Genomic DNA, 25,338 nt, shown 5'->3' with positions numbered 1-25,338 from the left:
CTTCCAATATTTGAGGGGCTGCCCCAGAGAGGAGGAAGTGGGGTCAAGCTATTTTCCAAGGCCCCTGAAGGCCAGACAAGGAATAATGGATGGAAACTGAACAAGGAGAGATTCAACCTAGAAATAAGGAGAAACTTTCTGACAATGAGAAAAATCCACCCATGGAACAGAAGTTGCCCTCGGAAGTTGTGGGAGCTTCATCCCTTGAGATCTTCAAGGAGAGACTGGACTGCCCTCTGTCAGAAATGGTGTAGGGTCTCCCGCTTGTGTGTGGGGTTGGACTAAATGACCTACAAGGTCCCTTCCAACACTGATTATCTGTTATCTAACTACTGTGCTACCACGGTTCTAGCGTGGCTTCTATAGAAATCCAAGGATCTTGTGAAATAATGCCATCCAGCTATTTATTGGAGGGGTGTTAAGATATTTAAATTTTAAGAGCTGGAGCAGTGACGGGTCGGATAATGAGTAAGAACACACAGTTGTAGTGAATTGATTGAAGAGAGCTGGCCACTGCACGAGGCAACGGGAGCTGTGATTGGTTGCTGTGAGTAAAAAGGGGGGGTCCCCTGGTTTCCCACTTTCTTTTACTATCAGGAAGCTGTGCTGTCTGATTTACCTAAGTGTATGATTTACCTGCTGTATTGACTACCTTTTCCCCAGTCCTCATGTTCAGGAAAACCTGCCGCACGTGAAATAATAATGTTTTCGTGTCCATCTGTAAAGCTGTGCGCCTTTGATCCTGACTGATAACCTATCAGTTTCAATTTCCTTGCCTTTGCCTGTCCTTTCCTCGTAATTGCTTTGGGAATGCGCACCCGAGCATTTGCTGCCAACGATTCTGAAATGTGCCACGGTGTCTTTTATATAACATGCCCCGTGGAGTTGCATTAGCTGCTGAACTTCATGGTCTATTCAGCAAATAATTGGCGGTTAAAATGGCCTCCTCCTCCTCCCAATGTTGTTTACGCATCCCTGCATCTGCTCAGAGTGGAGCGGCGGCCTAGAGGTTGAGCCCTTGCCTCACCCATCGGGAGGCTGCGAGTCCGATCCTAGGTATTTCTCTGTGGGCACACTTGAGAATCCATCCTCTGAACAAAACTCTGCGTTGGCGACAGGAAGAGCATCCGGCCACTCTGCTAGCTCCATTCAGTTGGCCAGACTCCACCCAGCATGGGATTATGGGGTCGTGAAAAGACAATGACGATAATTCCTGCATCTGCTACTATCGGTAGTAATATAACGTTCATAGTTTGTAAACACACAACTTCTGCGTTCAGAAACTCCATCCGCTGCCGGAGTGTAGGGGTTCGTTTTTCTATGGGTTATGTGCGTTTCTTTCTCGCTCACTGCTGGAACGTGGAGAGCAGGATTGACGACTCTGGGCTATGGAGGCGTCCCATTGGAGAATAGGAATTACGATACAGCCAGGGGATGGAGGGGGAAACCAGGGTCAAAGGTGACAATGAATGACGTGTCTCAGAGTCGGCTGCACCCAGGCAATGCCGGCATGTTAACTCCCCCAATAAATCCATTTGAAGTTTTGGAAGTTTGGCTCAAGACTCGGGATTTAAATGGGGGTGAGGCCTCTTGAGCCTTTTTCCTTACATATAATATCTAGGCTCAGTTGCTTCTTCCTCCTCTGGAATGCAGCCGTTCCTCTCCTCGCGCCCCAGAATCTGCCCCATTTTATTCTGTTGCAGGACCACCAACCCCCCGCTGAAGGAGATTCGGCCTCCCCCAGTCTGAGCATTGAGGGGTGGCTGCTAAGGATGTGCCCTCCCCCATAACTCCTACCGCCCCAAAGCGACCCTTCAATAAAAGAGGTTGTGGACTTCCTTTTCAGTAGTGGCCTTGATGCTTCAGGTAGTCCTCGAGTTACGACCACAATTGGGACCAGAATTCCTATGGCTAAGCAGAGCACGGTTGTTAAGCGAATCACCCAGCTGTTAAGCGAATCCAGCTTTCCCCCATTGACTTTGCTTGGCAGACAGTCAAAATGATGGATCACCTGACCCCAGGTCGGTGCAACTTGTCATAAATCCATGCCGGTTGCCAAGCGCCCGAATTCTGATGATGTGAGCCCGAGGATGCTGTGGCAGTTGTGACCACGAGGACTGGTTGTAATGTAAGTCCCTTGTTCAAACGCTCTTGTGACTTCCAACGGTCACTAAATGAAGGGTTGTAAGTCAAGGAGGAGGCTAAGTTGGAGGTAACAGCCAACTCCTTAGATTCAGGAGAGAGAGATACAAGATTCAGAAGGATTTCGACAGAGTCGAACTCAGGGCCCTATCCAGAGATGGTATTCAGCCAGTTCTGAGCAGTTCTGGAGAACCACCGGTAGCGGAAATTTTGAGTAACCGACCAATCCCACCTCCCATGGAGTCCCAGCTGATCCGTTGGGTCTCCTTGGGTTGCCCTGCCCAGGAGAACAGAGCTGGAAAGCAGGTCAGAAGGGTGGGGAGGAAATGGGGATTTTGTAGTATATCCTTCCCCTGCCACGCCCACCAAGCCACACCCACAGAATGCCACGCCCACCAAGCCACACCCACAACTGATTGGTTGGGTCTTTTTTGGTTGCCCTGCTCAGGAGAACAGAGCTGGAAAGCAGGTTAGCGAGGTGGGGAGGAAATGGGGATTTTGTAGTATATCCTTCTCCTGCCACGCCCACCAAGCCACGCCCACCAAGCCACGCCCACAGATTGCCACGCCCACCAAGCCACGCCCACAGCTGATCGGCTGGGTCTCCTTTGGTTGCCCTGCACAGGTATCATTACTAAAAAATCATTCAACTATAATTTTGTTAATTCATGCTTCATCGAGATAACTAGTTTGAGCGATTGTTGCCTTCTTGGGCCACCATTGTTCTGCTTCTGTTTGCAGATCTTTGTGTATTTTGTCATCTCCTCCAGTTCTTTCTCTCCTCTTCTGCGGTCTCTAGGCCCTGTCCTGTCCCCTGGGCGGACTTTGGGGTCCTTCTGATCCCCAATGGTTAAGTCTGGAATTACCAGATTTATTTGCCATCCGTCTCGTGGTGCAAAATGGTTCCATAGATGCAGGATCTGAGCAATAGTGATTATAACAATGCCTGCCTTTTCTCATCTCCCTCGCTCCTTCTTTCCTTCCTTCCTTCCTTCCTTCCTTCCTTCCTTCCCTGATGATGTTCTCTAGTGAGTCATGAAATGCCTGCAAGAAAGCCATCCAGCTCAGAGGTCACCAAGGACCCAACTATCTTCCTCTTCTCCTTCCTTCCTTCCTTCCTTCCTTCCTTCCTTCCATCCATCCATCCATCCATCCTCCCTCTCCTTCCCATCTCCTTCCCTTCCTCGCTCGGGACGAGAGATTGCAGCCGTGCCCGGGGCACCGTGGCTTTCCCACGCGCGGGCGGGGCGGGCGGGGCGACGGGAGGGGCGGGCGGGCTGAAAGGGGAGCGCTGGAGGCTTAGGGGCCAGACCGGGGATCGGACCATGGACGGGGCGGCGGTGCTGCTGGGGCTCTACTCGCTGATTTGGGACACCTTCGTGGCGGCCACCTGGTGCCGGAACGCGGTCAGCCTGAGGGGCAAGACGGTGCTCATCACAGGTAGGCTGGGGGCGGGGGTGTCTCCCTTTTCTTTCTTTCTTTCTTTCTTTCTTTCTTTCTTTCTTTCTTTCTTTCTTTCTTTCTTTCTTTCTTTCTTTCTTTCTTTCTCATCTCCTTCCTTCCTTCCTTCCTTCCACTCTCCCTCTCCTCCTCCCTCCTTCTCATTCCCATCTCCTTCCTTCCTTCCTTCCTTCCTTCCTTCCTTCCATCCTCTCTCCCTCCCCTCCTCCCCTCCTTCTCATTCCCATCTCCTTCCTTCCTTCCTTCCTTCCTTCCTTCCTTCCTTCCTTCCTTCCTTCCACTCTCCCTCTCCTCCTCCCTCCTTCTTATTCCCATCTCCTTCCTTCCTTCCTTCCTTCCTTCCTTCCTTCCTTCCTTCCTTCCTTCCTTCCTTCCTTCCTTCCTTCCTTCCTTCCTCTCTCCCTCCCCTCCTCCCTCCTTCTCATTCCCATCTCCTTCCTTCCTTCCTTCCTTCCTTCCTTCCTTCCTTCCTTCCTTCCTTCCTTCCTTCCTTCCTTCCTTCCTTCAGAGTTGTAAATGCAGGAATGTTCCAATCTCGGATGGCAAACCTCTGATAAAGGATGTTTCCAAGCAGATACAACTCAGGCAAGCAAAGTTACCCATCTAAAGGAGGGTTAGAGAGAGGAAGTAAACATATGTTGGACTCTGACTAGAGATGTTTGGTACTATGCTAAACAGTAACGAAATTTAAGCAATAACCAAAGTTAAGCAATGTTAGAGGATTACTAAAAATGTGTATAAATGCAAGACTAGACTCCAATAAAGATCATCATGATTCAGTTGATCATGATCAAACACCTCGACTGCCTCGTCATTACAACAAGTGGCGCATGAACAGAGACCCTCTTACTTCGTCCGGCAAGGATTTGGTGCACCTTCAACCCTTTGGGGTTTCTCAACCATTTTTGGGTTTCTGTAAGTATGGGGTCTTCGCTTTCTGAGAAACAAAGGAAGCATGTAGATGAATTAGGCTATTTGTTGAAGAAAAATAATACTCAGGTACCACAGAGAAATCTCTTAAGGCTGGTCCAGGAGATTGCAGCTCAGTGCCTTATGGTACCCAGAAAAGGGGTCTTTAAAATTAACTGATTAGGAACATATAGGGAAAGCATTGCATACTGAACCTCGAGCAAAAATAGAAGTTTTGCAGGTGTGGCATTTATGTAGGCATGCAATTGAAAAATTTGGTCACAAGGAACTTTCTCTTTTAACACCTCCACGTTATACTAATGCTGTCATTTGTCCCCCTTCTTCACCTGAATATATGTCTTCAATTCCCTCAGCTCCTGCAGATACAGGGCAAAAGCCTCCTGACTCCATTGTTCGGTCTTCTTTTCAGAAAATGGTTGAGGCTTGTAAAAAGGATGCCTCTGTCTCAGGAACAGAACTTGCAGAATTATTGTCTGTTGGTCCAGTACAATATCGTCCTGGTCAGGGGCCACAGCTTGGACTGCAAGTAGCAGAACGGGAGGGTCTGCCTTATCAGATCTTAAGAGAGTTTTAAAAAAGACACTTACAGACTATGGGATTAGTGGTAATTTTACAAAAGGACTTGTAGAAGGAATAAAAAAATGGTTATACAATGATTCCTGAAGATTGGAAGCAAATATTACTTGACTCCTCCAGCAGTCTCTCTCGCTCTTCCCCAGCCACAGTTGGTAGCACTGGGATCAATTTAATCACTCAAGAGGAAATTGAGTTTAAATTTCCCTTGGAAATTAAAAAATAGTTCCGTCTCAATTTAAAGGATCTTTTCCTTCAGGATTAGTTGGATTAATTTTTGCCTCGTTCTTCTGCACACAAAAAGGGCTGTTTTGTTGTGCCTGGTGTAATAGATTCAGATTACACTGGTATCCTCACGATTCAGATTTGGGTGAATCTTCCTCAAGTTCTTCCTTGTAATTCTTCTGTTGTTCAATTGTTTCTTCTTCTATATGAAAATCCATCTCCTGGTATAGGCAATCGTGTGGATGCAGGATTTGGATCAACTTTTTTATCTGTAGGCTTACTTCATCAGCTGAACTCCTCTCTCTTCCTAAATAAACAACCATTTCAAGGGTTATTGGATACTGGAGCCGATGTTACTGTCATCTCCTCTTTACAGTGGCCAGTACAGTGGCCAAAAATGACAGTTTCTTCATTGTGGGGAATAGGAGGTTCTACAGCTGCTTGGCAGAGTGTTCAAGAAATTAATATTACAAAATCTGCTGGTAAGTATTTTTTCCTACAACCATATTTTCTAGATATTCATACTAATATTTGGAGCCATGATATCTTTTCTCTTCTTAATGCCCATTTGATTCTTGATGATGGCTCTTCCTCTTAAATGGCTCTGTTCTACGCCGGTTTGGGTGGAACAACGGCCGTTATCAAGGGAAAAACTTGCTGCTTTACAACAATTGGTTCAAGAACAGTTGGCTGCTGGTCATATAGAACTTTCTACTAGTCTTGGAATACTCCTGTTTTTGTCATAAAAAAGAAAAATGGGAAATGGCATTTCCTTCATGATTTAAGAGAAGTTTTTAATAATAGCATGCCCACAAAACGATATCATTGGCGAGTGTTGCCTCAGGGAATGCTTAATTCCCCTACACTTTGTCAATATTCGTGGATAATGCTCTTCAACCCTTTAGGAATAAATTTCCTTCCTATTTAGTCTATCATCACATGGATGATATATTGATAGCAGCCCCAGATTTTGATGGATCTAAGTTGTTAAAAGAGTTAATGGATATTGTGGCACAACAGGGATTGTATATAGCCTCAGACAAAATTCAAAAGGAAGAACCTTATACCTTCTTAGGACATAGAATGTTGCACAATTTCTCCATTCCAATTCTTCCTGAATTACAAGTACAGAAATCATATACCTTAGTACAATGGCAAAAAGTACTTGGCATTATTAATTGGGCACGCCCATTCTTCTACATTCCAACTGGTGATATGTTGCCCTTATTTCAGTCTTTGAAAGGAGCACAATCACCAGGAGATCTAATTATATTAACTGATCTTCAAAGAACACGCCTTCAAGAAATATTGAATAAGTTTAAGCATCAATATGAGGACAGGATAACATCCTTAATAATAGGATTTTGTTTAGCTATTCTTCCTACTGCACCCTTACCCACGAGATGTCTTTATACTAATGCCTCTCCATAGGCAGTCAACGTTCCTGAATGGATTAGTCAGCTACTCCGCCTAGAAACATTTATCCTTATCAAATCAGCATTAGAGGATTTGATTATTAAAGGTTGTAAACGAGCCTTACATCTTACAGGTCAGGATCTCATTAGCTTAGCTTTCACTCGTACAAAAGTTGAACATGAGCATTTGATGATGATTTCAGAATCATATCAGATAGCTTTTTCTCAATATGTGGGAAACTTGTTGTATTCTTTACCCAAGGATCCTAGAATAGTGGTTACTGCTACTTTAAATCCGGCCTTTTCTTCCATTTTTGTGCGAAATCCTATTTCTAAAGCTCTTACAGTCTTTACTGATGGATCACCTACAAGGGGTGTGGTCATCTGGCAGATTCAACAACAATGGTATTTTAAATTTACTGCCACGCAGACTTCAGCTCAACGTGCTGAGCTGGCTGCTGTGATTTTGGCTTTACGATTGTTCAATGACCAACCTATTAACTTAATTGTTGATACTCAATATGTGTATTTAGCTATGCAATCTCTTCCCTTTTCTTATTGTGCTCTCTCTTTGGATAAGAATTTGTTATCCTTGTTTTTATCTTTAAAGAATAGTTTGGAAACTCGCTTGTATTCTTTGTATGTAGAACACATTCGGAGTCATACGCCCTTTACTAATGCCTTGACTGAAGGAAATCGGAAGGCAGATGAATCCTTAAAGGATGTTGCATCTTTGTTTGTTGATCCTGTTGATAGCCATTCTTATTTTCATCAAAATGCCAAATCGCTTGCAAAGCAATTTAAAATTTCATTATCTCAAGCCCGGGATATTGTCCGTGCTTGTCCAGCTTGTCAGCAACTGGCAGTTCCTTTTCCAGTGGGTGTCAACCCACGAGGAACCCAAGCTAATCAAATTTGGCAAATGGGTGTAACTCAATTTTCAAACTTTAAGCCAAACTCTTATCTTCACACGTTTATTGACACTCATTCACACTTCCTTTGGGTTACTGTTTTAAAACATGAATGTACTTCAGATGTTATTTCTCATTGCCTATCCTCTTTTGCTGTAATGGGTGGGCCTTCTCAGTTGAAAACTGATAATGGCCCAGCTTATATTAGTAAAGAATTTCAAACCTTTTGTCAGAAATGGAATATTACTTTAGTGCATGGAATTCCTTACAACTCTCAGGGTCAAGCGATAGTTGAGCAAGCTCATCGTACTTTTAAGGCATTGCTTTAGAAACAATTACAAACTGAGTCTGGCCCTTACCATCTGCGAAAGATTCAAAATCTCATTGCTGTAGCATTATATACTTGGAATTATTTAACCTGTTTAGATTCTCTTGCAGACTCACCTGTTAATTTGCATTTTCGAACTACTGAATCTTTAGCAAGGCCTTTGGTAAAGAACCGCCAAGCTCCAGATCCAACCTGGAAAGGGTGGATCGCTGCACCGCTGATCACCTGGGGTCGCGGTTACGCCGCCATGGAAGATCCTTCTACTCGACAAGCAATGTGGGTTCCAGCGCGCTGTGTTCGTCCGTATCATGGCATGGCATCAGGGCCTTCACAACCCATTTCTGGATTTCAATCTTCATTTGAACACGGAAGTCCGTCTTCCAAGGTTGACGCACCGGCAACCCATCACTTGGGGCCAGGTTAAATCTACTACATATCAAGCTCAACAACAACTGCAACAGGCCTCATTACCTCAGACTCCTGAAAATCTTGTTGCTGCTGTTTTTGCTATTATTACTGCTAATTCTGTTTCCATTTTACTTTGTATTTTCCTGTTTATGGTTAATGGTGTTTCTGCTCAAAATGACACTTCTGTGGTTCATCTTAACCCTAATTTGTGGGTTCGTCATGCCCAATATATGTTTATGACCCATGGCACAAATATTTCTTGATACTCTGAGCCCCCAATGGCATTTGGTCAAATTTCTTTTACCCCAACTTGATCATGTCTTCTACATTTATTGTCTCACAACTACAATCTATTTCACACTCCTGGCTATTTTCTAAACCCCCTGTGCAATTGAATTCTACTTGAAATTTAGCCAATTTACAAGGGGTCTGTGTTTCTGTTGTCACGCTAAACACACTTGGATTCATCGTTGGTTGGATTATGATGCTGCTCAGCACATATTAAAAAAACTAGGGAATTATAGTTATTGTTCTAACTACTGTTGGCTGTCAGGTACCTTTAATTCTTCTTTCTATGGATTTAATATAGCTCCTGATATGTATCCTGACAATTTTCCTATTTTTAATGCCTCTGATCCATCTAATACAGGATCGATATGCTCTGGTTGGCGGATTAAAGATCCTAATATGTGATTCTTTTTTGATAAATATGCCACTAATGTTCATCCTCAGAATTTTTCATTCTTTGAATAAAACTATTGAGGATGAGCTGGCCAATTTACAATCATACATTCAAAATAACATCCATGCTCAGTACTCACCTTTTGAGTGGCTAACCAATTGGCTTCCTGATTGGTCTTGGCTCAGACAGTTTTTCTTTTATGCTATAATTACTATTATTGTACTAATTGTAACCTGTTCTTTTATTCAATGTATTCCAAATTTATTTGCATTGTTTCGTCCTGCTTCCCCCTCTCTTACTCCTTTACAATTGTGATACATTCATAAATCTTTGAATCCTCCATTTAAAATAAAAAAGAGGATATGTAGAGTTGTAAATGCAGGAATGTTCCAATCTCGGATGGCAAACCTCTGATAAAGGATGATTCCAAGCAGATACAACTCAGGCAAGCAAAGTTACCCATCTAAAGGAGGGTTAGAGAGAGGAAGTAAACATATGTTGGACTCTGACTAGAGATCATTAATTGTGTTAATTACTATGCTGAACAATAATGAAAGTCAAGCAGAAACCAAAGTTAACCAATGTTGGAGGATAACTAAAAATGTGTATAAATGCAAGACTAGATTCCAATAAAGATCATCATGAATCAGTTGATCATGATCAAACACCTCGACTGCCTCGTCATTACAACACCTTCCTTCCTTCCTTCCACCTTCCCTCTCCTCCTCTCTCCCTCTCATTCCCATCTCCTTCCTTCCTTCCTTCCACCCTCCCTCTCCTCCTCTCTCCCTCTCATTCCCATCTCCTTCCTTCCTTCCTTCCACCCTCCCTCTCCTCCTCTCTCCCTCTCATTCCCATCTCCTTCCTTCCTTCCTTCCACCCTCCCTCTCCTCCTCTCTCCCTCTCATTCCCATCTCCTTCCTTCCTTCCTTCCACCCTCCCTCTCCTCCTCTCTCCCTCTCATTCCCATCTCCTTCCTTCCTTCCTTCCACTCTCCCTCTCCTCCTCCCTCCCTCTCATTCCCATCTTCCTTCCTTCCTTCCTTCCTTCCTTCCTTCCTTCCTCCCTCCCTCTCTCCCTCTCATTCCCATGTCTTTCCTTCCTTCCTTCCTTCCTTCTCCCTCTCATTCCCATCTCCTTCCTTCCTATCTTCCTTCCTTCCTTCCACTCTCCCTCTCCTCCTCCCTCCCTCTCATTCCCATCTTCCTTCCTTCCTTCCTTCCTTCCTTCCTCCCTCCCTCCCTCCCTCTCATTCCCATGTCTTTCCTTCCTTCCTTCCTTCCTTCCTTCTCCCTCTCATTCCCATCTCCTTCCTTCCTTCCTTCCTTCCTTCCTTCCTTCCTTCCTTCCTTCCTTCCTTCCTTCCTTCTCCCTCTCATTCCCATCTCCTTCCTTCCTTCCTTCCTTCCTTCCTCCCTCTCATTCCCATGTCTTTCCTTCCTTCCTTCCTTCCTTCCTTCCTTCTCCCTCTCATTCCCATCTCCTTCCTTCCTTCCTTCCTCCCTCTCATTCCCATGTCTTTCCTTCCTTCCTTCCTTCCTTCCTTCCTTCCTTCCTTCCTTCTCCCTCTCATTCCCATCTCCTTCCTTCCTTCCTTCCTTCCTTCCTTCCTTCCTTCTCCCTCTCATTCCCATCTCCTCCCTCCTCCTTCCTTCCTTCCTTCCTTCCTTCCTTCCTTCCTTCCTTCCTTCCTTCCTTCTCTCCTCTCATTCCCATCTCCTTCCTTCCTTCCTTCCTTCCTTCCTTCCTTCCTTCCTTCCTTCCTTCCTTCCTTCCTTCCTTCCTTCTCCCTCTCATTCCCATCTCCTTCCTTCCTTCCTTCCTTCCTTCCTTCCTTCCTTCCTTCCTTCCTTCCTTCCTTCCTCGCTCTCATTCCCATGTCTTTCCTTCCTTCCTTCTCCCTCTCATTCCCATGTCTTCCTTCCTTCCTTCCTTCCTTCCTTCCTTCCTTCCTTCCTTCCTTCCTTCCTTCCTTCCTCCCTCTCATTCCCATCTCCTTCCTTCCTTCTCCCTCTCATTCCCATCTCCTTCCTTCCTTCCTTCCTTCCTTCCTTCCTTCCTTCCTTCCTTCCTTCCTTCCTCCCTCTCATTCCCATCTCCTTCCTTCCTCCCTCCCTCCCTCCCTCCCTTCCTTCCTTCTCTCCCTCCCTCCCTTCCTCCCTTCTTTCCACCCTCCCTCCCCTTATTTGCTTATCCAATATGTACAAGATAACAAATGTAGGTATGAACATAAACAGGAAGAAGGGAAGTCAATACAGATTAATTGGGGACAGAAAGACAGGGACGGTAGCACGCCCCCTTTAAGGACCACTTAGGAATGGGGTGAGGTCCATGGTTGTTGTGGTTCGCCGGCAGCAGACGTGGATGGCTGAGGCCTCGGAGGGCGAGGACTCGGATGAGGGGTCTGCGTGTGATGCAGGGATGGGGCCAGGACCATCGGGGGTGGAGTGCTGCCTTCGGAGCTTGTGGAGGCTGGCAGCAGTGAGGAAGAGGACCCAGAGGAGCCTGTGCCCAGGGTGCGCAGTGTTGCTTGAAGGGAAGAGCAACTGCAGCAGCACAGGTGACTCGGGAGCAAGGCTGCAAGGTGATGGCCCCTCCCTTAAGAGATAAAAGCCAGCTGAGAAACCAGAGTTCTTTGCAGGAAGCAAAGACGTTTTTGCACTCGAGCCTTGTGGACGTTCGGACTCTCTTAGTTTGTGTTTGCAAACTCTTTGTGTTTGAAATAGTTATTGGCAACTTTATCGAGTGTTCTTGGCAGCCTTGGCAAGTGTCGTTCTTATCAGAGACAATGAGTTTGAAACAGCCTTTGAACCAGGAAGGAACGGAATTTGTAAAGAATCATTAAAAGGTTTTGCTGTTACCTCAGTTTGGTGTTGGTTTCCTTGGAGGCCGAGGGAATTCTTTTGTGGGTAGAAAAGTGGAGGACTCTTCTCAAGAAATACTTCCGGACTGCTCAATCGTGTAAATGTCTGGTATACAGTGCGGGTTCCAGGCAGATGAGTTGTATTCAAGAATTGGTCTGGCAAAGGCTTTGTATGAATTTGTTAGCAATTCAAAGTTACTGGAGAAGAAGCTTTGCAAAATAAGGTTAACAAGTCTAAATGCTTTTTTGGCAATGCTGGCCCGACTCCTGGATCTTCATTGATGGCTGGGCGACCTCAGCGAATCATTTCTCTGGCTTTTCCTAGGTGGAAATTCTGGGATCGGGAAGGCCACAGCGGTGGATCTGGCCCAGAGAGGAGCCCGTGTCATTCTGGCATGCCGCGACAAAGCGAGAGGAGAATCGGCCGTGTATGACATCCGACGGGTAAGCGCTTGCCCTGCCTTTCCTCTGTTCTTCTCCACGCAGGTGTTTTCCTGGTGATTTTTAGTCATTTATTTAGTGTGTGGCATCTGCAGAGATCATGCAATCCCTAATACGCAACACAGATAAAACACACTCTACGTACAAGTGGAAATCTGTGTTTAAACGAAGCATCAACAAATACGTGTGTTAGGGATACACCCTAGCAGAATCTGCACAGCAGTCAGGCAGGCAGGCAAAATATGTGAGATAAACGTTTTTTGTAGCTTACACTCAGTAAAACAGATACACCATGCTAGTTAAACAGTTTATTCCAGTAAGAGGTATAGCATAGTCAAACAGTCCATATATCATTCACTAGTACAGTCGGCTCAGGGATTATTCAGTTGCAAATTCCAGTGTCGAAAAAGAGAGGTCAGTAAACTTACAACTATCAGTCCAGTAATATATCTCCTCGCAGTAGAGATATGAAGAAGTCAAAAACTCCTCTCTTCCTTCAGCAACTCAGCAGTAGGGGAAACACGCAGTTAACAAACCATCAATCCATGCAATCCAGTAATTGTCAGGTTCTCTTGCTCCCTCTTATGGTGGTTTCACACCACACCCAAAATTACATGCTTTGCAGTTTTAAAGTGGCACACACTTAAACTTACAATCATAGTTTATATATATTATTTTACCCAAATTACGTTAGGTAACCTATGTTATTCCTAACATTCTCCCCTTTTGGGTAATATAATAATATATATATCTATTTACAACCTTAACCCATAGTCATCACAACTTTCTTTGTGTTTGACTGCACCTTGGGCTTTTGTAAATTGATCAGCAATATTTTGTTCAGTCATACAATATTCCAATCTTATTTAACCATCCTTTACAGATTGTCTTACATTCAGATATCTAAGATCTGTATGCTTAGATCTCGTTTTCACAGCAATATTTGTAGCCATCTGTATGGCTGCTTGATTGTCCTCATACACTATAATGGAATCATTAACAGTTAATCCCATATCCAATAATAACTGTTTATACAGAATTAAATCAGTACATAATAAGGATAGACATGAAAATTCTGCTTCCATTGTGGATATATTTATGTGTTGCTGTCTAATTGACCTCCAACCAATCAATGCTTTTCCTAGTAGTATAGCCATTCCTGAAGTTGATTTCCTAGTGTTTATATCTGTTGCAAAACTTGCATCAGCATATGCACTTAAAATCAAATCATCTTTTGGCTCCAAATACAGTGCATAGTGCATTGTCCTTTTAAGATATCTTAAGATACGTTTTGCCGCTTGCCAGTGTCGTTCAGCGGGTTCAGCGTTGAATCGAGCCAATTGATTAACGCTAATAGGCAATATCTGGCCTTGACCAATTACTAATGTACGATAGACTACCAATTAGCGACTGATAGTCTTATTGAATTTTGAACTCTGAGCATCAGTGCAGCAAAATTCCTGACTCATTGGAGTTTTTGCTGGCTTACAAAGTTCCATCTTATATGTTTTTAGTAATTGATAAATCTTATCCTCTTGAGATATCTTATAGCCACCGTTGGTTTTATTTATTGTCAATCCGAGATACTGTTTTATCTCTCCTAATTGCTTTAATTTTATCCTCTTACCTAATAATGATATTATTTCAGTAGCTTCATTATTAGTTTTTGTAATTAAAGCAATATCATCTGTAAACAACAATAATAATGACACTATTCCATTTGTCTCTCTTTTAAATAAACATGGATCAGCTAAACCTGCTTTAAACCCTATATTGTTTAACTCCTTAACAATATATTGGTTCCATTCGTAACCAGATTGTTTTAATCCATAGAGACTCTTTTTAAGTTTCCAACAGTCATTATTAGTTTTATCATCCTTAATCCCTACAGGTTTCTTTAGGTATATAGTGTGCTGCAATGGTGCATGCAGATAGGCAGTTTCTACATCTAAATGATTTATGACATAGTTTTTCTTAGCTGCCCACACTAAAGCTGCTCTCAAGGTTGTTGCTTTTAGACTTGGTGCAAACACTTCATCATAATCACATGCAGTTTGATTAAATCCTTGAGCTACCAACCTAGCCTTATGGGTAACAGTCCCATTTGTACCTGTTTTTAATTTAAATATCCATTTGCATCCAATGGACTTTTCACCTGGAGGTAATTTAGCATTCTCATAGACTCCCATCTGTTTTAATGAATTCAGTTCCTTTTGCATTGCTGTATGCCAATTCCCTTGATCCTTTGCAGGATACATTTTTAGTTCTTCCACAGTAGTTGGAATTTTACTAACTTGGCAAACTACACTTGCTTGGTACCTATCAGGTGGTCTGCTTTCTCGTGTTGACCGTCTAGGTAGTACAGGGCTTACAGGTGGACTTTTATCTATCATCTGTTCCTGGTTATCTATTTCTTCTTGTTTTGGTCCTATTTGCTCTTCCTTTACTTCCTCTTTAATTGGACTTTTCTTATTACTGATATGGTGGTTTGGTCTTTTGTAGGTTTCTATAATTACACGAATCTTGCTCCAGTTTTTCCCATCCTACATGTTCCAGGAATTGTGCACTAGCACTACAATAAATTCTAATTGTGCCCTCTTCTCAGAACCTGTAAGATTTATGGTTAGATTCGTAACCTACAAAAAATAATCTTTTAGCCCTATGCTGTCCCTTATGTCTCAGTTGTGTAGGAATATGCACCCATGCTGGTGCTCCAAATGTGTGCATGTAGCTTAGGTCAGGTTTTCTACCATGCCACCATGTGAATGGTAATTCACCTGTTGTTGAGTTAACAACATTATTCAATATATGATTACCACACATTATTGCTTCTCCCCACAAATTTTCAGGTAATCCTGAATCGGACAACATAGTACAAGCCATTGCCTGTAGTGTTTGGCCTCGTCTTTCTATAAAGAAATTATGTTGTGGCCTATATGGTGCAGACCTTTTATGTTCTACACCTGCCATCTTCAGTCTATTTTGGAATTTATTATTTATAAATTCCGTACCATTATCAGTTACAAGATTTACTAGTTTCCTTTTAGTTTTTCTTTCTGCAAACTTCAACCAATTAAAGAAATTTTGATATGTTTCCGTTTTACTCTTCATTAAATAACAGAAACCATATCTAGAATAATGATCCATTATACTTAATATATAACGAGCACCTCCCACACTTGGTTTTTTAGGACCTATAATATCAGCAACTACGACCTCTAGAGGCTCCTTAGTTTTAAATCCATTAATTCTATTTGCTGGTATTACCTTGCCTTTTTCTTGACTGCAAGCATTGCAGTGCAAATACTTACTGCAAGGCTTCAGTTTTATACCTTTAGACAGTTCAACCATTTGCTTGAGCATTTTAAAATTTATATGCCCTAAACGTCTGTGTAACAAATGTATGCATTCATCATGAGGTTTAACATTATTATACACTGTGTTAGCCACCTCTAATTGATTATCATTTAACACATACAATTCACCTTTTAAAGTTGCAGTCACTTTTTTACCTTCCTTTTCTATTATGCAGTTTTCTCCCCTAAAGGTAACTACATAACCTAGTTTAATCAAAACTCTAACCGAAAGCAAATTAAACTTAAGTTGTGGTACATATAACATTTTTACATTTTCTTTTATGCAAGAACAGTATGCAGTACCTTCTGCTGTTGCTTTAAGTTTCCAGCCATTAGCTAACGATATCTGCTGTGAACTCGTGGACATCTTAATAAATCTTTTCTTATCTTTCGTTATGCAGTGCGATGCTCCACTATCTACCACCCAAAAATTATTATTGTTCACAGTTTGGTTGCTATACATGGCTAATTCTAAGCATTTTTTATCCTTTTGATGCCTTTTAGCATTCTGGCTGGCATTTTGGTGTTTTTCTTTCTTGCAGAATCTAGCCAAATGTCCTTTTCTTCCACAATTAAAACATTTTCTAATCGTGTAGGCTGACGAAGATAATTCCTCTTCTTGTGGTTGTTCCGTTCTGAGTTGATCCCTTTCAAGCCTTCTCCTGGCTTCTTCAATTAATCTGCCAGTAATGTCAGTTAATGTGAGGTTATCTTTTGGCAGAACTTCCAGCGAAGTTACATAGTCGTCATAGCTCTCATCTAATGAAGACAAAATTATATAAACCTGATGTAGTTCAGTGAAGATAAGCTCTTTTTCATGCAGCTCTTGAACAATCCTCTTCATAGTGTTTATATGAGTCAACATGTCTCCATTCTTTTGAAGATGTGTTCTGAACAGCTTCCGTGTAAGATTTATATGTGCTCCTACACTGTCTCGAGCATAAATCTTCTTTAAATTCTCCCAGCACTTAGCAGCTGTTTCTTCTCCACGAATATGGACAAGCTGCTGGTCACAGAGTGTCAGTCCTATTATACAGAGAGCTTGCTCATTCTTTAGTTTATATTCTTGTATTTTCTGGGCATCATCTTCATCCTCTGGATCCCAAGCATCTACCTCTGATGGGTTTTGAATTATACTCCACAAACCTTCCTTGCATAGAAGTAGGCTGCATTTCATAGACCATGAAACATAGTTTGTTCCATCCAGTTTGGATATTAGAGACAAACTTGGTAAATTGACTTGTGCCATCTTTCTCTGGATATTAAACTATAATTAATAAAACACAGCTGTCTGTTTACAGTATTGTGTAACTACACTAACTCTCACTTTATATAAGCCTGTTATATCCTGGTTAGTCTGACTGTGCAGCTGGGCCCATAACCAGTGTTAGGGAATCTGCACAGCAGTCAGGCAGGCAGGCAAAATATGTGAGATAAACGTTTTTGTAGCTTACACTCAGTAAAACAGATACACAGTGCCAATTAAACAGTTTATTCCAGTAAGAGTTATAGCATAGTCAAACAGTCCATATATCATTCACTAGTTCAGTCCGTCCAGGGATTATTCAGTTGCAAATTCCAGTGTCGAAAAAGAGAGGTCAGTAAACTTACAAATATCAGTCCAGTAATATATCTCCTCGCAGTAGAGATATGAAGAAGTCAAAACTCCTCTCTTCCTTCAGCAACTCAGCAGTAGGGGAAACACGCAGTTAACAAACCATCAATCCATGCAATCCAGTAATTGTCAGGTTCTCTTGCTCCCTCTTATGGTGGTTTCACACCACACCCAAAATTACATGCTTTGCAGTTTTAAAGTGACACACACTTAAACTTACAATCATAGTTTATATATATTATTTTACCCAAACTACGTTAGGTAACCTTGTTATTCCTAACACCGTTGTTCCATTTCTTCTAATTGACTGATATTACTGGATTTAATATAAGTCTGATACTGAACTGTTTTTTGGCACTGGAATTTGATATTTGGATTATCCCTGGTTGAAAACTGACTGATTTTACCTGTGAATGACTTTGGATTGCTTATTTTTGGACTTTGCTTAAACCTTTCTGGAACTAAAAACCTACATTTACTCTACAGCGTATCTGTGTGCTGTGTGTGTATTATTCAAACACTCCTCTCAAATACGTCTCTCTGTATGCGCTCATTCTCCTAATGGGGAATTACCTCAACAGACAGTCATGACAGGTATTTTAAGTCAGCCAGACCCAATTTTTGCCATGATTGTTAGGCAAATCAATAGAGTTGTTAAGTGAATCACATGGTTCTTGAGTGAATCCAGCTCCCTCCATCGACTTTGCTTGTCCGAATCCTCTTGGGACGATCACAAACAATGATCACGTGACCTCTGGATTCCGCCACCATCGGAAATATCACTGGTTGCCAAGCACCCAAATTCTGATCACATGACCCCCAGAGATGCTACGAGAGCTGTAAGTGTGAGGACTGGTCGTAAATCACTTCTTTTTTTCCATTGGCATTGTAATTTTAAATGGTCACTAAATGAATGGTTGTAAGTTGAGGATTAGCTGTATTGTTTTATTACGCACCACCCGGAGAGATTGCTGGAAGGTGAGCAGACCTAGGCAGAAGGTGAGTAAACCGGGATCTGCCTTTGAAGCCGCACCGGATCCCGAGGTTCAGGATTCCTCCCGCTCCTTTTTCCAGGAAAGCGGGAACTCGGAGGTGATCCTGATGATCCTGGATCTGGCCAACCTGAACTCCGTGCGAGCTTTTGCACAGACCTTCTTAGCATCGGAGCCCCGTCTGGACATCCTCATCAACAACGCAGGTGGGGCCAGAGCAGACCCTCCCCAGGGACTCCGGAGGGGGAGGGAAGGGGGGAAGATTGAAAGGGGATTGTCTGGGATTTCTCTCCCTTTGGGGATTTGGCCAGAACTTGAGAAGCGGCTGGTTCCTAATTGTGGCTGTTCGTTTTTCCTATGCCACCTTTGTTATTGTTTTTACAAGTAACTCAAGGTGGCAAACAGATCCAACACTTCTTCTCCCTCCTATTTTCCTCTAAACAACAACCCTGTGAGGTGGGTTCTCCCCGTCTCCTGGTGATTGGCTCAAAGCCACTCAGTTCTTGTTGAAGGTGGGACTAGAACTCCCGTCCCTGGTGATTGACTCAGTCACTCAGTTCTTGTCTAAGGTGGGACTAGAACTCCCGTCCCTGGTGATTGGCTCAAAGCCACTCAGTTCTCGCTAGGGTGGGACTAGAACTCCCGTCTCCTGGTGATTGGCTCAAAGTCACTCAGTTCTTGTCTAAGGTGGGACTAGAGCTCCCCATTTCCTAGTGATTGGCTCAAAGCCACTCAGTTCCTTTCGAAGGTGGGACTAGAACTCCCCGTCTCCTGGTGATTGGCTCAAAGTCACTCAGTTCTTGTCGAAGGTGGGACTAGAACTCCCCGTCTCCTGGTGATTGGCTCAAAGCCACTCAGTTCTCATCTAGGGTGGGACTAGAACTCCCGTCCCCTGGTGATTGGCTCAAAGCCACTCAGTTCTCGTCTAGGGTGGGACTAGAACTCCCATTTCCTAGTGATTGGCTCAAAGCCACTCAGTTCCTTTCGAAGGTGGGACTAGAACTCCCGTCTCCTGGTGATTGGCTCAAAGCCACTCAGTTCCTTTCAAGGTGGGACTAGAACTCCCTGTCTCCTGGTGATTGGCTCAAAGTCACTCAGTTCTTGTCGAAGGTGGGACTAGAACTCCCCGTCTCCTGGTGATTGGCTCAAAGCCACTCAGTTCTCATCTAGGGTGGGACTAGAACTCCCGTCCCTGGTGATTGGCTCAAAGCCACTCAGTTCTCGTCTAGGGTGGGACTAGAACTCCCCATTTCCTAGTGATTGGCTCAAAGCCACTCAGTTCCTTTCGAAGGTGGGACTAGAACTCCCCGTCTCCTGGTGATTGGCTCAAAGCCACTCAGTTCCTTTCGAAGGTGGGACTAGAACTCCCTGTCTCCTGGTGATTGGCTCAAAGCCACTCAGTTCTTGTCGAAGGTGGGACTAGAACTCCCCGTCCCCTGGTGATTGGCTCAAAGCCACTCAGTTCTCGTCTAGGGTGGGACTAGAACTCCCTGTCTCCTGGTGATTGGCTCAAAGCCACTCAGTTCTTGTCTAAGGTGGGACTAGAACTCCCCATTTCCTAGTGATTGGCTCAAAGCCACTCAGTTCCTTTCGAAGGTGGGACTAGAACTCCCGTCTCCTGGTGATTGGCTCAAAGCCACTCAGTTCTTCGTCTAGGGTGGGACTAGAACTCCCCGTCTCCTGGTGATTGGCTCAAAGCCACCCAGCTGGCTTTCATGGCTTAAGGCAGGATTTGAACTCATGGCCTCCCATTTTCTAGGCTTAGCCACTAGACCAACCTCTGTAAACTGATTTTAATGGCCTATTGCTTTAACCCCTAGGCCAAACTGGATCCTTTCCATGCAATCCTTAGACCATGATGGAGCCTGCCGATTATGGTCATAAGTTGTGACGGTTGTAAAACAGGTCACCTTTGTGACCAACACGATATGACATCCTTTTTTTTTTTGAGGTGGTTGTTATGGGAACCGCATTTGTTCAGCAAATGCCTTTTTTTTTTTTTGGACAAAAACGTCATATATGATATGACACACACCCCCTGTGGCCAGAGTGCAGTATTACGGTCACTACCCGCGTTTCCCAGCTCAAGCACCCAGGTTGCAATCATGGGATGTGGCCACCAGGGGGAGCCACCGGATCTTGGGAACCGTGTCATCCTTCCCTTTCATCAGATTGTGAAAGTGACTCCATGTAAAGCCGAGGACTGCCTGTAACCCGCTTACTTTTCTGGCAGGCGTCTTTACGACCGGCCAAACCGCCGATGGCTTTGACCAGGCCTTCCAGGTCAACCATTTGGGCCACTTCCTGCTGACCCACCTGCTCCTGGACCGGCTGAAGCGCTGCGCCCCGAGCCGGATCGTCATCCTGTCCTCGAATTTGCATATCTTTGGGAAGATCGACTTTCAGACCATCCACAAGCCGGGACAGGGGTTATGGGAGATGCTAACATCCTACAACAGCAGCAAACTAGCCAACATTCTCCACGCCAGAGAGTTGGCCAAGCGGCTGGAAGGAACCAACGTCACCTGCTACGCGGTTCATCCAGGTGAGTGGAAGTCCGGCTCCAAGGCCCCCCAAATGGGAGGGGCCCCCCAGTCCGTCTGGGGCTCCGCCAGGCTCCCTCGACCCCCCTCTGCAGAGGCAGAGCTGGTATTCAGATGGTTCTCACCGATTCTGGAGAACCAGGAGAGAAAATTCTGCGTAGTTTGGAGAACCGGCCAATCCCACCTCTGACTGGCCCCTCCCCCCTCTATTCTCTGCCTCCCATTGAGTCCCAGCTGATCGGCTGGGTCTCCTTGGGTTGCCCTGCCCAGGAGAACGGAGCTGGAAAGCAGGTCAGTGGGGTGGGGAGGGAAGGGCCACTAAGTCACATCATGCCATTCCTGCCAAGCCACCCCCACAGAACCGGTAGTAAAAAAAAATTTGAATCCCAATTTGTAAATAATGCACAAAATATTAGTATAAGATGAATGTCACAAACGGTTGATGTTACAAGATTTATATTTCTGCTGTTTGTCTTTTTAAAATTATAAAAGTTTAATGAAGTTTTTTTTTAAAAAAAAATGAATCCCACCCTTGCCACAGTCCTCCTCCTCCTCCTCCTCCTCCTCCCTTTATTCCTCCTCCTCCTCCTCCACAAACCCCAGCTCTTTTTAGCATTGATGATGTTATCTAGTTGGGTAATAAAATGTCCACAAGAAAACAACCAAGCTCAGAGATCATCAAGGACTCCACAGTCGTCCTCCTCCTCCTCCTCCTCCTCCTCCTCCTCCTCTTCCTCCTCCTCTTCCTCCTCCTCCTCTTCCTCCTCCTCCTCCTCCTCTCCACCAACCCCACTCACTTCTGGCGTTGACAATGTAACCTAGTTGGGTGATAAAACTAAACTGCAAGAAGACAACCGAACTCAGAATGGACCAGGGACCCCACATTTCTACTTTGAGTTACAAATATCCTATCAGAACATTATTATGTAGTATTATTTGTTTCAATGTATAACCAATTGCAATGGATTCATGTGTGCAAAGCAACACACATGTTCTCTCTCTCTCTCTCTCTCTCTCACACACACACACACACACACTATTTTAACCAAACGGAACAGACAGATAGGTAATATTATTTATTTGAATCTATTAGCCACCCAACGACAGCAGATTCAGATGTGCAATGCAGCACACAGATGTTCACAACACAACACAACACACATATGCTTTCTACCACTGTCCACTCACTTGAACATTGGGTCTTGCGAAAAATATTTACAATGGGCAATGGGTGTTGTTCATTCAAGATTTCCTCCTCCTCTTCCTTCAACCCCAGGCCGTTCACACAACCAACTCTCTTTTTTGCTTTCAGGAGCTGTTAAAACGGAAATCGGTCACCTCCTTCCGTGGTGGGTAGATTGGGTGCCTTGGGTCATTAAGCTGTTCAGCCGAGATTGCGACGCAGGTGCCCAGACCTCCATCTACTGCGCCACCGAGGAGGGCATCGAGAGGCTGAGCGGGGGGTATTTCGTGGACTGCCAGCCGAAGGTGCCCAGTCCCCTGGCCCGCGATGACCAGCTGGCCAAGAAGCTCTGGGAATTCAGCGAGAGGCTGCTGGGACTGACCACTTAAGGCGGGAAGGGTCAGAGGCGGAGTTTGGGGTACCCAAAAGCGGGTGTCTGATTAAACTCAGACATCAGATTGCAAGGAATCCGGAAACTGCCCAGAGGTTTTGTTTGATGTGACAAATCAAGGGTTGAATTTCCAAGAAGTTTAAACATTGGAAAGGATTGTGGGATTTGTCATGGTGGGTTGCCCAAAGCCTCTTACTTGTGACTACTTATTTTTGGGTTTGTCAATCCAGCGTGAATAAAGACAGTTCTTGCCCTGTTTAAAAAGGGGTCTCTTTTCCTGGTGAGTAAGTGGTTTCTCATGGCTCGCGAAGGCTGGGTCAGAACACGGTCTTGCTTAGCAACAGAAATGCTGGGCTCAATTGTCATAAGTTGAGGACTTCCTGTCTAGAGCAGGCACGGAGATGAATCAGGAATGGTCAGGACCTGAAAATGAAGAATGACATACAGTGATTTTGCCCAAGAAATTTCTAGACTTTTCAATACCTAGAGACAGAATCTTGCCAGATCAAAGATTGCTACGTACAAGGTGCATATTATCTGCGAATTATACCAGAGTAGCCAGCCTGACCCTCTTTCTCCCCCGCATAAAATATCTATGGTTTATGAGTTGACATGTGCTATTCTGCCTCTTCCTCATTCGGGATGCACCGCTTCCTCTCTCTTCCCTGGGAATCTGGCCCAGACAGGAATGCCCCCAGCTCCTCCCAGTCTGAGCATTGAGTGAAGAGGTCTAAGGATGCTTCCAGCCCACTCCGTACCCCAACGGGTATGTCTATACCCACTGGTTGTTCTGACCCAAACCCTTTTCCGATAAAAGAAACACGAACCAAAGGGAAGAGAAACCTTTTAACGGTTCTTACGAATCCCCGGTGAAAAGGCTGCTGCAAACCAATTAACTTGGATAAGCAGAAGCCTCGCCAAAACTCTGCGAGACTGCCAAGAAATATTTCTAATCTACCTAGAAATTTCTAATCTACCTAGAAATATTTTACAACACAAGAGTCTTCAAATATCAACTTAAGATACTGGAATGTCCACGAGGCTCGAGTTTCAAAACGTCTTTGCTTCCTGCAAAGAAGGTCCGATTCACAGCTGGCTTTTATCTTCTTGAAGGAGGGGCCATGACCTTGCAGCCTTACTCCCGAGTTGCCCGTGCTGCTGCAGCTGCTCTTTCCTGTGAGTAGCCCTGGGCACATGCGCCCTGGGCACAGGCTCCTCAGGAACTTCCTCATCGTTGCTGCCAGCCCCCACAATCTCTGAAGGCAGCACTCCACCCCCTGATGGTCCTGGCCCCTCATCTGTCTCCTCCCTCGCTCTCCTCAGCCATCTGGACCTGCTGCCGGCTAACCACAACACTGGTATAGTTTTGTGGACAATACCTGGGTCAAGATTAAACTACGGGGATTGGAAGCCTTCGCCAAACACATCAATTCTGCAGGTAGTTAGATTAGGTTCACTCAGGAAGATGCCAAGAAAAAGAGTCTGGATTTCTTTGACTGTGTAGTGCACCTTAAGGAAGACAGAAGCCTTAACGCACTGAAGTTTACAGAAAACTCCCCCACACAGATCAGTATTTACATTTTGATTCTCACCACTCCCTGGAGCACAAACTGGGAGTGACCCAGAACGCTACACCACCGGGCTTAAAGTTTGCCTACCAGCAAAAGAAAAGTAAAACACACATAGGAATAGCCAACACCCAAGAAGATGATAGGCTGAAGATCCAGAGGGATCTTGACAGACTAGAACCCTGGGCCATATCTAACAAAATGAAATTCAACGTGGAGAAAAGTCAAGTCCTCCACTTAGGCAAGAAAAACCCAAAGGACACCTATAATAGACCGGGTGGAACCAGGCTCAATAGCAGGAACTGGGAGGGGGATCTCGGAGTCTTAGTGGACAACCAGCTAAATAGGAGCCAGCCGTGTGCAGCAGCAGCCAAAAAAGCCAATGCAATCCTAAATTGCGTTAACAGAGGGATACAATCGAGATGAAGGGAGGTACTAATCCCACTCTATCTATCCTTAGTAAGGCCACACCTAGAGTCCTGCATCCAGTTTTGGTCACCACACTATAAAAAGGATGTTGAGGCTCTAGAAAAAGTGCAGAGAAGAGCAACCAGGAGGATGAGGGGACTGGAGGCTCAAACATACGATGAATGGTTGCAGGAACTGGGCCTGGCTGGTCTAGGGAAGAAGAGAAGGACCAGGGGAGGCAGGAGAGCATCTTCCAATATTGGAGGGGCTGCCACAGAGAGGAGGAGGAAGGGGTCAAGCTATTCTCCAAGGAACCTTTGAAGGCCAGACAAGGAATAACGGATGGAAACTGAACAAGGAGAGATTCAACCTGGAAATGAGGAGAAACTTTTAACAGTGAGAGCAATCAACCCATGGAAGAGAAGTTGCCTTCAGAAGTTGTGGGAGCTTCATCCCTTGAGACTTTCAAGAAGAGACTGGACTCCCATCTATTCTATTCTATTCTATTCTATTCTATTCTATTCTATTCTATTCTATTCTATTCTGTTCTCTATTCTGTTCTATTCTATTCTATTCTCTATTCTGTTCTATTCTATTCTCTATTCTATTCAATTCCTTTATTCTATTCTATTCCTTTATTCTATTCTATTCCTTTTTCTATGCTATTCTATTCTCTATTCTATTCTATTCTGTTCTGTTCTGTTCTATTCTATTCCTTTATTCTATTCTCTATTCTATTCCTCTGTTCTGTTCTGTTTTGTTCTGTTCTGTTCTGTTCTGTTCTATTCTATTCTCTATTCTATTCTATTCTCTTCTGTTCCGTTCTCTATTCTGTTCGATTCTATTCTATTTGATTCTATTCTATTCCTTTATTCTATTCTATTCTCTATTCTATTCTATTCC

General features: G+C 44.2%; 1 protein-coding gene across 2 annotated transcripts; it reads left to right on the top strand.

The window, feature by feature from the left end:
* The first annotated feature begins 3,445 nt into the window (after positions 1-3,445).
* On the top strand, positions 3,446-22,723 carry LOC113451725 (dehydrogenase/reductase SDR family member 13-like). 2 transcript variants are annotated; one of them, XM_087924249.1, is made up of 5 exons: positions 3,446-3,582; positions 12,264-12,382; positions 18,425-18,548; positions 20,576-20,887; positions 22,198-22,723. In XM_087924249.1, exons 1-5 carry the CDS (start codon positions 3,468-3,470, stop codon positions 22,455-22,457), a joined length of 930 nt encoding a protein of 309 aa, XP_087780375.1. In that variant the 5' UTR covers positions 3,446-3,467; the 3' UTR covers positions 22,458-22,723. The 2 variants fall into 2 exon arrangements, with proteins under 2 accessions (XP_087780375.1, XP_087780371.1); XM_087924245.1 differs by lacking the exon at positions 3,446-3,582 and adding an exon at positions 4,355-4,518.
* Positions 22,724-25,338: the final 2,615 nt, after the last annotated feature.

The sequence above is a fragment of the Pseudonaja textilis genome, chromosome 1 (assembly GCF_049901715.1).
Source record: "Pseudonaja textilis isolate UNSWEBS1 chromosome 1, rPseTex1.2, whole genome shotgun sequence".
Lineage (NCBI taxonomy): Eukaryota > Metazoa > Chordata > Lepidosauria > Squamata > Elapidae > Pseudonaja > Pseudonaja textilis.
The sequence above is the reverse complement of the archived record's forward strand: the minus strand, read 5'-3'. Positions and strand labels throughout refer to the sequence as shown.